The 14,512-nt window shown below is 35.6% G+C and overlaps 2 protein-coding genes across 4 annotated transcripts in view; both read left to right on the forward strand.

Annotated features, from left to right (window-relative positions):
- The first annotated feature begins 575 nt into the window (after positions 1–575).
- agpat5 (1-acylglycerol-3-phosphate O-acyltransferase 5 (lysophosphatidic acid acyltransferase, epsilon)) lies at positions 576–12,875 on the forward strand. The gene is made up of 8 exons (XM_024297823.2): positions 576–1,424; positions 1,778–1,847; positions 2,394–2,509; positions 2,623–2,712; positions 3,656–3,746; positions 4,979–5,140; positions 8,925–9,048; positions 11,070–12,875. Exons 1-8 carry the CDS (start codon positions 1,206–1,208, stop codon positions 11,293–11,295), a joined length of 1,098 nt encoding a protein of 365 aa, XP_024153591.1. The 5' UTR covers positions 576–1,205; the 3' UTR covers positions 11,296–12,875.
- A 749-nt stretch (positions 12,876–13,624) lies between these two features.
- zgc:163080 (uncharacterized protein LOC799515 homolog) overlaps positions 13,625–14,512 on the forward strand; it is a 1,459-nt gene continuing 571 nt past the window's right edge. The window contains exons 1-3 of one of the 3 annotated variants that reach the window (XM_024297831.2): positions 13,625–13,776; positions 14,171–14,251; positions 14,339–14,440. In XM_024297831.2, the coding sequence (XP_024153599.1) occupies positions 14,182–14,251; positions 14,339–14,440 (172 nt within the window). In that variant the 5' untranslated portion in view covers positions 13,625–13,776; positions 14,171–14,181. Of the gene's footprint in view, positions 13,798–14,170; positions 14,252–14,338; positions 14,441–14,512 lie in introns of all 3 variants that reach the window. The other 2 variants (XM_024297832.2, XM_024297833.2) reach the window with 2 other exon arrangements.

Raw genomic sequence — 14,512 nt, forward strand, 5'->3', positions numbered from 1 at the left:
AAAATGTTTTCAAATACTATTTATAGCAAAACTAGAAATACCAAATCATATCAAATAATTTTCTTTCTTCAAACTCTTACTTCATGACTAATTCATTCTATTTCTTTAGGCGAACGTGGCGCTGCATTTACTGAAATGAGATGTTTCTATGCATTATTTTAACATTTCAAAATACAAAAAGTTTGCATGTTAGTACTTTACAATTTCTGCAAATTAATTTGGCTTAAGTAATCCTTTAATTGTTTAGACTTTTTGTTTCCTTTTTTCATTTTTTTTAATAAAAATATCAGTTTACTTTTTATACATATATAAAACTTTTTTTCTTGTTGTAATCCTGTTTAGCTGCTTTGAGTCTAAAAAATTGTAAACACACACACAAATAAAAAATACATAAGTAATCTAATGTGAAGATGGAAATAAATTTTAAAAAGTTTTAAATCATTGCGAATATTTACTTGTATTTTTTTTTTTTTTTTACAAAAAGCAAAATTGCATCTGGTAATATATCTAAAATCGATATAATCTATTCATTTAGTATATCTAGATCTAAAATGTAAAAAAAAAAAAAAAAGATCCCAGCGTTCTGATTGGCTTGCCTCTCCTGCGTCATTCGACCAATCAGGGGCGTTGATGCCTTAGCGTGTCCTCTCACAGGAAGGCGTGTGTGACATTTGCTGCTAGAAGCTAGCAGCCGGATAAAGATGATCAGTGGAAGTGAATAGGTGATATTTTTGTTTCCGCGCTGCAGCTGACTTTTGGGCGCGCACTTTATTGAACTTTTCCCGCTACAGTCGCCAGTTAGCATGAAGTGTAGAGTTGAATAAAACTTTAACCGGTTTTATTTGGGGGGTGGGGGGGCTAAGGCTTTTCATAACTTGTACAGTAAGTGCTTGGAGTTCCGGTTGAGGTCGTGTCAGTCTCGTGCAGTCGTCGACGCGGTAACTTTCCGTTTTGTTTCGATGTGTTGCTGTTTGAGTTGACGTCTGCGCGCCTGCTGACTTTGCAAACTGCGCTTTGCACACAAGGTTAAATTTAGCTTTAGCGAACTAGCTGCTTCACTCCTGCCCGGCTGCAGCTTTCCCACTTTCTTATGCTGACTTGTCGGGGCAGGTGTGGCGTAAGTAGGCCAGGTGTGTTGTGGGATAGATAGTTCGGCGTGCCTCACTACGTCCAGCAGTTGGTTTTAGGGCTTTGTGAGTGGAATCATGCTGCTCTCTCTGGTGGTGCACACGTACTCGCTGCGGTACTGGTTTCCAGCCACGATCATGCTGGGAACAGCCCCAGCTTACATACTGTCATGGGGCGTTTGGCGCATGCTTTCAACTGTATTACCAGCAAGTATTTATCACAAGATAGACGACCGGATATACTGCATCTACCAGAGCATGGTCCTGTTCTTCTTTGAGAACTACACAGGAGTGGAGGTAAGAGATCTGCGCTAAAATACTTTAAAAAGAAGAAAAGTCTCTACATTCATGCATTTTAAGTCATTTTATTAAGTGTGAATGAAGGCAACTAGTCTGGGCAGTTAAGTAAGATCTTGTTGAACCAGCTTCAAGTCTTGAAAGTCTGCATTTCCCCTTTCACACCTTCCACGGCTGGTATTTCTCTATGATAGGCTGTGTAAACAGCCAGTTCTGATAATGATGGAGGCTGTAAACCTGTGACTATAAACACTCAATCTAAGACCCCACAGTCTTATAGCCAAATGATTAGATATTCATCATTGTTTCATTGAAACTGCCTGATTCTATTTTTAATATATCTTTCTCGACAGATTGTAATATATGGAGATATACCAAAGAAGAAGGAGAACGTCGTTTACCTGTCAAATCATCAATGCACAGGTGAGAAGACCCACTCCAATGAAAATAGTGTTTTTGGTGTAGCATTTTTCTCATGATGGATATTAAATTGGTAATCCTAAGTATTCAAATTGTGGTGAATCAGGGGTAGACGAAAAAATGCCATTAAAAAAAAAAAAAAAATTACATACTACAGTCGGCAGGCTTAAGCTCCCTGCTCCTCTCCATATACTGATGCATCCGCCTGGAGACGAATAGATCCATGTACGTCTTCATTTTCCTCGTCTGAGCTGGCATCTGGTTCCAAACTGTACGGCTGGATAGCTCCGATATTGCTCGCTACTTTTGTTGCACCAGTAATGTTAGGTGGTTAGGAGCTGTAAGCTAGCAGGAGAGCCTGTAAACAAAGGGATGATGGGAAATGAGTGCAGGCTTATGAACTCCTGCCACTCTGCGGAAACTATATCCTGCAATTTTTTTTTTAATTTAGCCAAAAAAACGACCTCTGGGAACGCTTTTAAAAATAGATTTGAATCGTTTACTTTATTCTGTACAGTGTTGCTAATATATGTTGCTTTTTCCTTGTAGTTGACTGGATCATCGCTGACATGCTCGCCATCAGACAAAGCGCTCTGGGTCATGTGAGATATGTCCTCAAAGATGGACTCAAGTGGCTCCCGCTTTACGGATGGTATTTCTCTCAGGTAATGCAGCTGAGTGAGTATGAAGCTACCATCTTCTCAAATAATGTTTTAATAAAAAAAAAAAAAAAAAAGCGTTTAATATGTTTCAAATAATATTTCTTTTTTTTTAATAGCATGGGGGAATCTACGTGAAACGAAGTGCAAAGTTTAATGAAAAGGCCATGAGAAAGAAGCTTCTCAACCAGACGCAAACAGGAACTCCAGTGAGTATTTCTCGATTTAAGAGTTTCAAACAAAATATTTCATTTATTTAAATAGTGTAAACATATCTTCTAATGCTAATTCCACTCTAGAAGTCAACATCCTCTGAATATATTTAAATAAAAACTGAAACCTCATATAACCAGTACTCAGAAAGTGGCCTAGATCACTGAGTCGTTTTAATCACTTTTTTTGGATAGGACTCTTGGGGATTAGTTTGTGCGATTGTGTGTTTTGCTGATGTTATGAGGACCTTTTTCTTTTTGTAGTCAAAATATACGACGCACGTCCTTCATACAGGAATGAAAAGTTAACATGCTAACCTAAACAAATGCTGTTAAGGTGTGGTCTGGGCAGGAGGGTACAGGAAATCAACACAAACCAGCATGATGTCCTCTAAAGTCATGCGTGTGTTTATGTTTGTTGGATTTTATTTTGGTGACCTCAAGTACACACTGAAAGCTGTGTTGTGACATTTCGAGTCGAGCACTAAAACTGTTCAGTTTGCACAATAACTGAATTGTGCAATCTAGTAGTGAGGTCTGAAAGTAAAACATATCTTTTTTTTTATTATTTTTATAGTTTGAGTTCAACTAATGTCTTAGAAACTATAAATCTGAATGCAGTTTCTTTACACTGTACAACTGTCAGTTTTTTGCTTTTATTTTTTCAATTTTAAATATATTTTGTTTTATTTTTAAGTCTTTATCATATAATAAAGTGCCAAAAATACTTAACTTTTAATAGTTCATCATAAAAAAGTAATCTCTTTGCCTTCTAAGACCAAATCCACATCACTAAACCCTTTTTTTAGTTGCAATCCAACAAGAAAACTAAGTATCACAGTTTTGCTCAGGCTGAAAATATCTGCGCTTGTGAAATCTCCGACCTGTGTAGTGAGGTTTGAGCTAATGCTGTCCTTTGAATGTGCTTTACTTCTTCCAGATGTACCTTGTCATCTTCCCAGAAGGAACTCGGTATAATCCGGAGATCAAGAGCGTCATCGCTGACAGTCAGGCTTTCGCTAAAAAACAAGGTAATCGTGGTGATTGGCTGGTTAAACCCTGGTCTAGCTAAACTACTCCTTAACTACTAAAAAACTATATAGTCCGGGACTATCTAGTACCCTGAATTTTTAAAGCGGTCTGGACATCATGATTTTTTTTTTTTTTAAACGCCAAATATGGAGTTACTGATTTTCTGAAGCAAAAACCTACAAAAATGAACATTTTACAAAGACTGTTTGATGAATTTGCTGAATACTAATTAAAAAATATATACTTTTTTTTCAAAAAATTGTTCAAGCACTGTGGATTGTGGTCTATATTTGCCAATCCGGTGAGGATGGATGGACACTGTTTTTTCACAGAGACTTTAGAGAAATATCTTGTTTGGCTGGGAAACTTGTGCAGATGAAAAAAAACTGAAATTCAGAAAATCTAGTTTTTCTGGTTTGAAGCTTGTTGTTCTTTTAGGTGAGGGTGTGTAACATAATTGAGTTATGATGAATGAGCCAAGAAAAAAACGTTTTTTTTATTTTTTTTATTTTCAGTTGTCAACTTCATAAAAATACTTTTGAGGGATTATTTATGCATCTACTGCATTAAATGCATACTGTTGAAACAAAAAACTACTATAATGTTTCTTTGACCTAAATGAACACGAGTGGACTTTATCATATTTGGAAACATAAGTGTCCTTGTGGTGACCTTCCAGCTTTGGATTTGACTCATTCATCATAATTCCGACTAAAAGCTGCCAAACCCCACTTTAGGTTTGCCATTCATTGCATTATTGGCACATAAATGTTGTTTTTTCAACAATTTGGTCCACAAACAAGGCTTTTTATTCTAATTAGATGCAGTTTTTGTGTCTTAATCAGTGGGATTTTAACAGACTGATTCCTGTGTGGAAGTATTATTATTATTTTTTTAACAGGGTTGTGCAGTTTCACGGTCTGCCCTTTTGCAGAGATTAAGCATATCTCAGGGCTCTGCATATCACCTCCCCCTTTAATCCACACAAATCATTTGGTAGAGCTGCACTCATGACATCATCTGCTATTAGTGAGGTATTAGTGAGCAGAGCTTGCAGCCTCCATGAGTAACCCACTGAGGAATGGCACACATGCACTTACATAGACTGTTTCAGAAAACCCTGGGATATTTCAAATGTATAAGATGAGTTGAGGTAAAAATGGCTGTGACTTTCCCCCTCTCTCTCTTCTAAGTGATTAATTTATCTGGGCTGTTTTGTCTTTTTTTGCAGGACTGGCTGTTCTAAAGCACACGCTTACTCCCAGGATGAAGGCCGCTCATGTCGCCATCGAGACCATGAAGGACCACCTGGACGCTGTGTATGACGTCACTGTGGCTTATGAAGGAACGCTGGATGGCTCCAGTCAGAGAAGAACTGCTCCCTCCATGCCAGGTAAGCACACACCTGAGGAAGCACATCTGAGGTGCATTCTCAGCATCCCCAACGACACGCATTCTGACGTCTGTGATTGTTCTACAAAATATAGTAACAGTGACCTATTGCTCAGTTAAAACAGAGTAAAAAGACTATTTTATCAACCATCAAATTTGAAAAAATTAATCAAATTAGAGTCAAATTTAGAAACTTGAATTTATTTTCAGCTATGAAAAGTAAAGTCACTTGTGTTTTTCCTTTAAAGTGCTAAATTTTAGGAATTCTGCAGCCAAAGTGGTTTGATACATATTTGCATTAATAGGCTTTAAGAATTTAAGAAATTAAAAATTCTTGCTGTTAATTGCTGCAACCTAAAATGAGCGAACAAAAAACAAATTGTCAAGTTAATTTTTAAAACCCAGGTGAAATTTGTTCCTGGGTTCTTCAAGGTTAAAATAATTTATTGTATTTTTTCTCGCAAAAAGCTGATTTTCAGTTAGTTTTTATTGTGGGAACTCGTGATTTTATTAATTACAGTTCCACCTTGTGTTATTTTTAAATCAATAGAAACATTTGTTTAATACCCAAACAAAATTGATCTGAATGGAAATGTAATAAATAAATCAACCTTTAATCAAAAGTGTTGAATAAATTAAATGGTATTTTGACAGTGAAACCTAGTGCTTAAAAACATGCTTTTTTTAATAAAATACAATTTTAAAGTAAATCAGTTTTACTAATTATTTTCTTACTATTTGATGTTTAAATTATTTAACAAAACATGAAAGTATCCATCATGATTGATCAGTATGTGACGTTAGAATCATTGGACTACATTAAATACAATTATTGACACATTAACTTTTTTTTTTCTTTGGAAATTTTTCTTTCTGGTAAAAAAAAAAAAAAAAAAAGACAATTTTACACGTAAAGTTACATAAAAAATTGACTCATTTTTTCCTTTTCATTTTTTTCTGTACCAGTGAATCAAATCTTGAAACTGCAGCACGTATTATTTGGAATATCACTTCTTAGCAGGAGTCTTAAAAAATTTCAAAGTAAAGTTCAGCTTACTCTTGTTCATTGAATAAGAGAATATATTTTGTTTATTTAAGTACATTTTGGAGTGAGTGGAGTTATTTTAGCGCGTTAATATGAATGCAAGTTAAACACCCAGAATGCACGTTAATAATTTTTCTGAAGCAATTAACAAAGAAAACAAAAATTTCTTTAAAAAATTCTTCTATGTGAAACATTGCAATTTATTTAATACCATTAAAGTCTAACTTTTAAAACTTAGAAGCAGACATTTTTTTATGAAAAACAGCTGCTTTCTAATCCTTCAAATTATTGTTAGTTTAAAAAAAAAAAAAATCTGAATTTATTGTAAATAAAAGCCCACTGTATCAGAAAACTCGCCACATTGTTTAACATCCTTTCCGTTAATTAATCACGCAGCAAACATCACCTAACAAGAGTTGCAGCTTCCTGTAAACAGCGTGACTCTGCCTTTTTTGTTTTTGTTTTTTCAGCCTTTGTTATTGCGTTTCCCGCTTGTTTAACGACTGTTTGAATTTAAGAACAACAGAAAAACATCCCGTTCAGCCGGGAACAAACAGGGATGCTTCTTCCAAAGCCCAGAGAAGCTTTGCTCTCCTCACGCACTTCCCGGCCTCATGGGGTGATGTTGACTGCTGTCCCTTCGGAGCCGGGATGATGGTCGGCTGCGTCCACTTTGCCGTCATACAACACTTGCATGCGATTGGTCCATTAAAATCACTGTCAGGACTCGGTCACTTTTTAGAAGCTATCAAAAATACTGTAACACGTAGGACTAAACTTTATGAAAATGAATATAAATGAAAATATTTCTTACATATTTTTGCAAATTGAGAAAGGATGATCTTCCGTTTATGTATTTTCCTACTTTTAAAGACTTTTCTTGTGGTTGTTTTTAACCAAAAGAAGGGTGAAAGGTATAGTCAAATATAAACATTTTACTAAAAAATTGTTTGCATTACATCAAATCAGGTAAAAATATTAACTCAAGTTCTTAAATTTTTTTTTTTTTTTAATATAAATATATACTTTTACCAGTGCATTTCTCAATGTTATTTTGGTTCCAAAAATATATCTTAACAATGCTTTATCTGGGATATTAAATGTCCACTCTGAGGAAAATAGTGTTTTTAAGCCATTTTTGGAATGTTGGAAGACGTATATAAAAGAACATTTAGTTTAAAATGCATTTCTGAGTATTTCTTTCCTTAAATTGTTGTGAATCGGGTGCAGACAATAAAACTGTGTTGAAGAACACTTGAAAATCTGACGTATAAGTTACTACGGCAAGCGAAAGGCTTCTTGCTCCGGTAATGTTAGGTTGGGGGTTGTGAGATAGCAGAACAGTGTGTAAACGGTAAACTCTCAGTTATGGGTGAGGGGAAGTGGGAATGGGGTTGCTCCATGCCAACAGTTCTGGCCCCAACGAAGGCAAATTTATAATAAATTCCTGACATTCTGCAGAAAATATGTCCTAGAATACAAGTTTTTTGTTTGTTGTTTTCACAAAAAGGGCAAAATCATAACTAAAAGACCACTGGGAATGTATTAAAAATGGATCAAAATTTGGGACTTTAAGGTTGTTATCGTATGTTTGAATATGATTTTAAATGACTGAGTTTGCAATCATTTCATATAGATAGAAATAAAATAGAATCCTATTCAAAAAAGTAATTTGCTAATTTGTGTTACATTCTTGGTTGATCTTGAATATTAAATTCTGGCACTTGACCCCTAATTCATTGAATGCTGTATATATAATATATAGAAATATATAATAGAAAAAAAACATTTTTATTTTAAATATCTCGTTTTATTTTATTTTTTTTAATAAAATTGATTATGTTCATTTTTTATTTTTATTTATTTATTTAAGGATCAGTATGACTGAAAATCTTCCCCTTAAGTTGTTGTTGGCTCTATGATGCTTTGATTCATAATATTTTCAGGATTTTTCTTCTTAAATTCACAAACACGATCAGGACCACAAGATGTTTGAAACTCCAGAACCAAGAGTCAGTTTCCTTCATGTGTTCCAGGTGGTTATTTTTTCAAAGCAGCATTGTTCTGCTCAAACAATCGCCACATTCAGTCAAAGATCAGATCTGTTTTTGCTGCTAAACAACTCGTTTAGATTCTTTGATTCTATAATCCATCAGATTGAGATTGACCTCTTTTTGTGCATGTTTTGAGCTTTTCCTCATGCTCAGCACAGCAGCTCTTATGAAAAAGACTTGTGTTGCCTGAAGGTCGCCTAAAAAATCCTCGCAGCGCCTGATGGATGTGCTTTCTCAACAGCAATCTTTCGCTGCCGTCTTCGATCAAGCTTCCTCCATTGGTCGCAGAGCCACATTTCCTGATAATATTGCATGTTGTGGAAACAGGAACTCGGAGGCCTCTGGGGAGACACGTGTGGCCTTGAGGCTTTACACTTGGCTACGTTTTTAGTGTGACCTTCTCGCACTCCAGTTATTTCTTCACTCTTTTAATTCAGCCTGAGCGTTGACACTGAAAACTCTCATCATTGAAGCACATTAGCTCCGATAGAGCTGCATTTTCCAGTCAGCTCTCAGATTGGACTTCCTCGGTTAACGCAGCTCGTTTCTGTGTTTTCTGGCTCGAAGCAGCTCCGCTCCATCACTGTCACCCGGCGTTGGGTTTAAGTGCTTACTTTACAACCTGACCTTCTGAATGGCTTTTCCTGTTTTTGTTTGGTCACTATATATTTTTTTGTGTTTGACAGAATTCCTCTGCAAAGAATGCCCCCGTGTGCACATACACTTTGACCGCGTGGACATAAATGAAATCCCTCCAGAGCCCGAGTTCTTCCGCCGATGGCTGCACGAGCGCTTCGAGATCAAAGACCGGTGAGTGTGTCTGCACATCGTCTCAACCTTTCTAGTAAAGAGGTTAACAGTTATATGAAGTGCAATCTTCTCCAAACACGTTCTAAAGTATATATGAACACTTTCTTTTGTCAGATGTTTCATTTTTAATGCTTTTTGTTGCTGTTATTTTCCGTAAAAGCTGTTTTATCTGTGTAGTTGTCTTGTTCTAAAACACAAAAGAAAGTTAACAAAATATTTTGCACTTCCTCTGAAATTGCAGTGTCATTCCCTAATTACTCTAAATCAATAACAACACATTAATAGAGCTGAAGCAGAATGGTGGAAGGATCAATAAGGCTGCTTTGCACCATTATCAGTAAAACCACTGATCTAAATGCTCTTTTCACTCCAGTCAAAATAACCAGAACCTAAGATTTAGTTCCTGTCTTAAAAGAGAATTGAAATATTTTTTTATTACCTGTTGAGCCACAGTGAAGCCTCAGTCTGTTGGTTTTCTAAAAAAACTGACTTGCAGTAAATGTTCAGTGAGGTTACTTTCTTCCGCTTCGATAATGTCTCACTGACCAGCTGATGCAAACTTGTGCTCTTTGTGTCTCGGGTTTCTTTACCACAAATAAAAGCACAAAGCTTCTGCATTTATATTATCTGACGCTCATTTGAAGTGCATTTACACAAAGAGCCTACATTTCCCAGAATTCCTCCTCTATTAAGAAGAAAAAAAAAATAGAGAAATTTTTAAAGATGCGACTTAAAAGCAAACTTTTCCATTAAAAGTATTTGAAGTTGTTCAACTTTATGTAGCATTCTCTAGTTTAGCAAACTATTTCAAATTATGAGTACAATTCTCTGAATAATTAATAAAGTGAAATTACTAAGTTATGCTGCAAATGTTCAGGGCAGGAAGTGGTCGTATGTGGATGTTGTTGCCAACTACACCACTTTCTTTGAGGCACTTTGTTGTTTTTAATTTGATTACTTGGTCTAAATTATCTTTTTGCTGGTTTGGAATTATGGGTTCCAATAATCATCTTTTGATAAATTAAAAAAAGTATTCCCAGTGGTCTTTAAATTATGATTATGCCCTTTTGGCCAAAAAAAAAAGCAAAACAACAGTCATTTTCTAGGACACATTTTTTGCAGAGCAGCAAGAGTTCATTAGGAATTCAACTCTGAGTTGTGGAGTAAGCCTGCCTCATTCCCCATCATCCATCTGTTTACACACTCTCTTGCTAGCTTACAGCCCCACACACTCCCAGCATAACTTTGTGCCTAAATTTACATGGGGGTGGGGCTATGATCCAATTGGCTTCTGGCACATAATAGACATTGGGTCAGAGGTTCCGGACCAAAACAGCGTCTGATGTGGCGTATAGAAGTGATAATGCTCTGCCAAAATCAGGTACGTCAGAAGAGGGTTGGAAATGACATCACCATAACTTCTGTCATACATATTCAATCATATCCCCCAGTAGCCAGTGGGCTCAAAGTCCTACTCCCCACGTAAACTTAGGCTCAACTCCAAAACTGTAAATTGAAGACTGAAAGTGTATAGAGAGTAAATGTAAAAACTGGTCCAAAAATATTAAAAATACAAAACTACAGAACCCCTAAAGGGACATCAAAGAAAAAAAATGAAGAAAAAAGAAATTCTAAAAACTGAAGAAAGGAAATTCTGGTTACTAACTGGTTTGTTTGTACATTTATGCTCAGCACTGTTTATATATGGATAAATGGAAGTAAAAGAAAAAAAAACTACACATCAGTTAGCATCCAAAAACATTTTTTTCAACTTCAATTTCCCTTAGGCCTTTTGTACATAGCAGTTGCTGTTACAAACATTTGTTGTTGATTTAAATCAATCATAGAAGTTTTAGGTTTATAGTTTTTTATATTGAAATTTTCAGTATTTCTTCAGTTTTACTATTTTTTACTATTATTTTTAGTATTTCTGGATCTCACCTCACTTGATTTGGGTTTTTTTATGTTTTTGTTTCTCATTATACTTTGATTCCTAAAACACCCCTTTCTTCATTTTTAAGGCTTCTGACAGATTTCTACGAGTCCCAGAATGTGGAGAAGAAGAACAGTTTCCCCGGGGAGGCAAAAGTGTCTCCGCTGAGGCTCTACAGGACCCTCCCGTCTGTGATGATCTTGGGAGGACTGACACTGCCAATGCTGCTGACCGAGAACGGCAGGAAATTCTACGTCCGGACCTGGGTTTGCGGGACGCTGCTGGGCTGGATGTGGGTGAATCTTTGCCCTTAACAAACAGGGTGGAGCTGTTGCAACGAGATGCAAAGAAAAACATGAAGACGGGTGCCATTTACCGTATCCCAGCAACACGGGGCGTGTTCCAAGTGCAGAGCAATATCTCTGAGTTTTTGACTTTCCAACCGTCACCTGAAGATGTAAAAACAAGCGTTTTAGCAGCTTTGATTTTTGGATTTGCAGCCTAAAGTAAAGAGAAAAAACAAAAAGAATAGATTTGTGAATAGATATTAAAGTAAAAAAATATATATATATATATATATATGCTAAATGAAAAAATAAGAAACCCCAAAAGTTTATAAAATAATATACCTTTATTGGGTTTATCCAAATTACTATTCCTGCATGCAGTTGTCCCCAAATTTTTTTTAAAGCTTTCATATTTTTTTCCAATGCCAAGTGTACTGTGTTTTTTAAAAAACACAATGATTGATCTCAAGTGCACTGACAACAGTTGTAATGTTTTTTATGCCAATTCCCATATCAGGAAAATTATGCACTTTTCTCATGTATAGTTATATTTTTACACTGGTAGAACAAAACAAGTCAAAAAGTAGCTCATGAACCTGACACCAGCTGCATTAACCACCACAACATTCATGTAAATGTGTTTGCTTTGAATGTAGCCGTACAAACAGGATATGCCAATGGACTTCAAATTAAAAGCGCGCTCTGTTGGTCATCGTTTTAGTCCAAACTCAAGCTACAGTCAACTAGAAGAATGTGTGTAAAAACAATGTTCTACCATTGTAAGATGTTACTTGAACCTTAAAATGTTGGTCATTGCCAAAAGCTGGTGTGTCTGCCACAGTGTTGTTCTGATCGTCTCTTTGTGTTAAAGCAATATCCATCATATTTCTCACCCAGAGGGGCAAAGAAACAAGATTTTTTTCCTTTTTTTTTTCCTTTTACATTTTCAACTCATGTATTTGTTGCTTGATTATTTTACAGCTCAGATAGACGTTTATATCCTCAAAATGCTTACAAAGCCATGTAAACAGTATATCACAAATACCTGTGCACTCAAAGCCATTTGTATTATAACATCACTGTATCGCGACATGCACCGTTTGTCAATCGTTGTTTACACAAAAAGAAATCCCTGCGTTTTCTGCGTATTAGTCTGTTGATTCTTTAATTTGCCTCTACAGTTTTATTTTGTTTTTTTTCATGTTGATGGTACCACAATGTCATAATTTTTACGTCACTCCAATACCTCACATGAGTAATCCTTCCTTGTTGTTAAATGACCTTTGTCATCCATTTTATAGTCATTTTTATCCAGATAAGACCAGACTCTTCAGGAGAATCTGTAGAAGGCATTTAAACTTCAACTGTTTCTGGAAATGTGTGCCTTCTCTTTGGGGGCCACAATGGCTCTTCCTCTCCAGGTGACTGCATTCAGGCTCTCTTTTTTCCGAGCTGCAACATGTAGTCGTGTTGTCTACGGCCCACAGCGGCTTATTTTGCTCTAAGAATGCTTTGAGTTCAACCTTTCGGGACTGTTATTAAAATAATGAAAGCTATCATGTTGGGAGTGGAGGGGATGAATTAAATAAAATGTTTTTTTCTTTTCTTCTTTGAGTCACTTTTTCTGTCTTGATACTTCATTAGATAGTAAACCAGTTGGGTCCAAAGATAAATCGGTTAAATGATTTACAGGTGATGTTTGGCTGCCTGAAAAACACCTTTTATGGATGTTGACTGAGTTTGATTTGTGTTCTATAAATGACTTACTAATCAGATGAGAAGTGACAAGTTTTATAACCTCATTTTAGTTTTATATCAAGTCACTTACACCCAGATACAAACACAATGAAAAAAATGTAGGTGTTTTGCAATTTGTACTGCATTTTTCAGTTTTACCTGCCCAAAAAATTAAAATCAGACAGCCAACTTTTTAAAATAAGCAACATCAATTTAGGTTTGCATGTCTTGAAGTCTCTCCATCAGATTTTGTTTGTTTCCTTAAGAATGTCATGACTTTATTTAAAAAGCATTTACACTACAGACAAAGCCTGAAATCTGCTTTTGCATTTGCCTTGTAAATGTATTTGACAGCAGACAAAATTTTTTAGGCAAAATATGAGTGGTGAAACCGAGCTATTTGGTTTAAGCAAATAAATCGATTTGTAAATTCAACGTTTGCTCTGAAACTCCGCAATGCTTCACTGATTGCCATACATTTGGCTTGGATTTATAAATCGTAAGGTAAACTAACAATAATTACTTTAAATTTGAAAATTAAAAAGCTTATTTTCAGGCGAAGTGAGAACCAGCAAACACACAAACTTAAACTTGTTTCTTTTTTCCCTACTTTGTTATGAGTTCTTAAACACAACACGAGCTGAACTGCGCACGCGTGAAAGTGGTCTAGCAGGAAAAAGGAAGTGAAACGACGCACAGACGCACAGAAGTGTTCCTCCGCTGTCATCTTGGTTAGTCCTGGTTGCTGGATCTTGATTCGTATTTCAAAAAGTAAGGGGAAGTATAAACGATGTAAGATTACAATACAAGATATTGATACATTAATATTAAGCTTAAAACTGTCTATAGAGCTTATTTCCATTGCATTTCGTCTTTAATTAAGCACGTTAAATTCCATAGGAACACCGGTGACATCTAGTGGGTAATCAGGTGTACTGCGTATTTTTTCTACTTATCAAAAATGTATAGAGAATAATTTTAATTGAACTGTATTAAATGTAATTGAATAAATAAAAAAAACATTAAGTTTTATATTATATCTATATCTAGATTTACAATCTATTTTTGTATGTTCTCTGTCAGTATATTTCTACATAAACCAATTTACTGTGCTTTTATTTTGTAATGTCAACTTCAGTGTGACAGTTTGCTCATGTGTCAACAGCTGTTTGGACAATGGACTGGATTGGATTTGGATATGCTGCTGCCATCATTTTGGGGGGTTACATGGGATATAAGAGAAAAGGTCAAATCTACTTCTCTGTATAATCTTTTACTAAAATAATTTAAATGTTACATTTATTACTCAGCTTGTCTTTTCTCGTCTCCACAGGCAGTGTAATGTCCATGATGGCAGGCTTAGTTTTTGGTGCGTTTTCTGCATATGGTGCCTATAATATCTCCTATAACCCGAAGGATATTCAGGTGTCATTGCGTGAGTATAAGATATCTCATTTTCTTTCTATTCCAAGTCAAATTTCTATATTCATGTTATGTTTTACTATAA

This window comes from Oryzias melastigma, linkage group LG15, assembly GCF_002922805.2.
Source record: "Oryzias melastigma strain HK-1 linkage group LG15, ASM292280v2, whole genome shotgun sequence".
NCBI classification, from domain to species: Eukaryota; Metazoa; Chordata; class Actinopteri; order Beloniformes; family Adrianichthyidae; genus Oryzias; species Oryzias melastigma.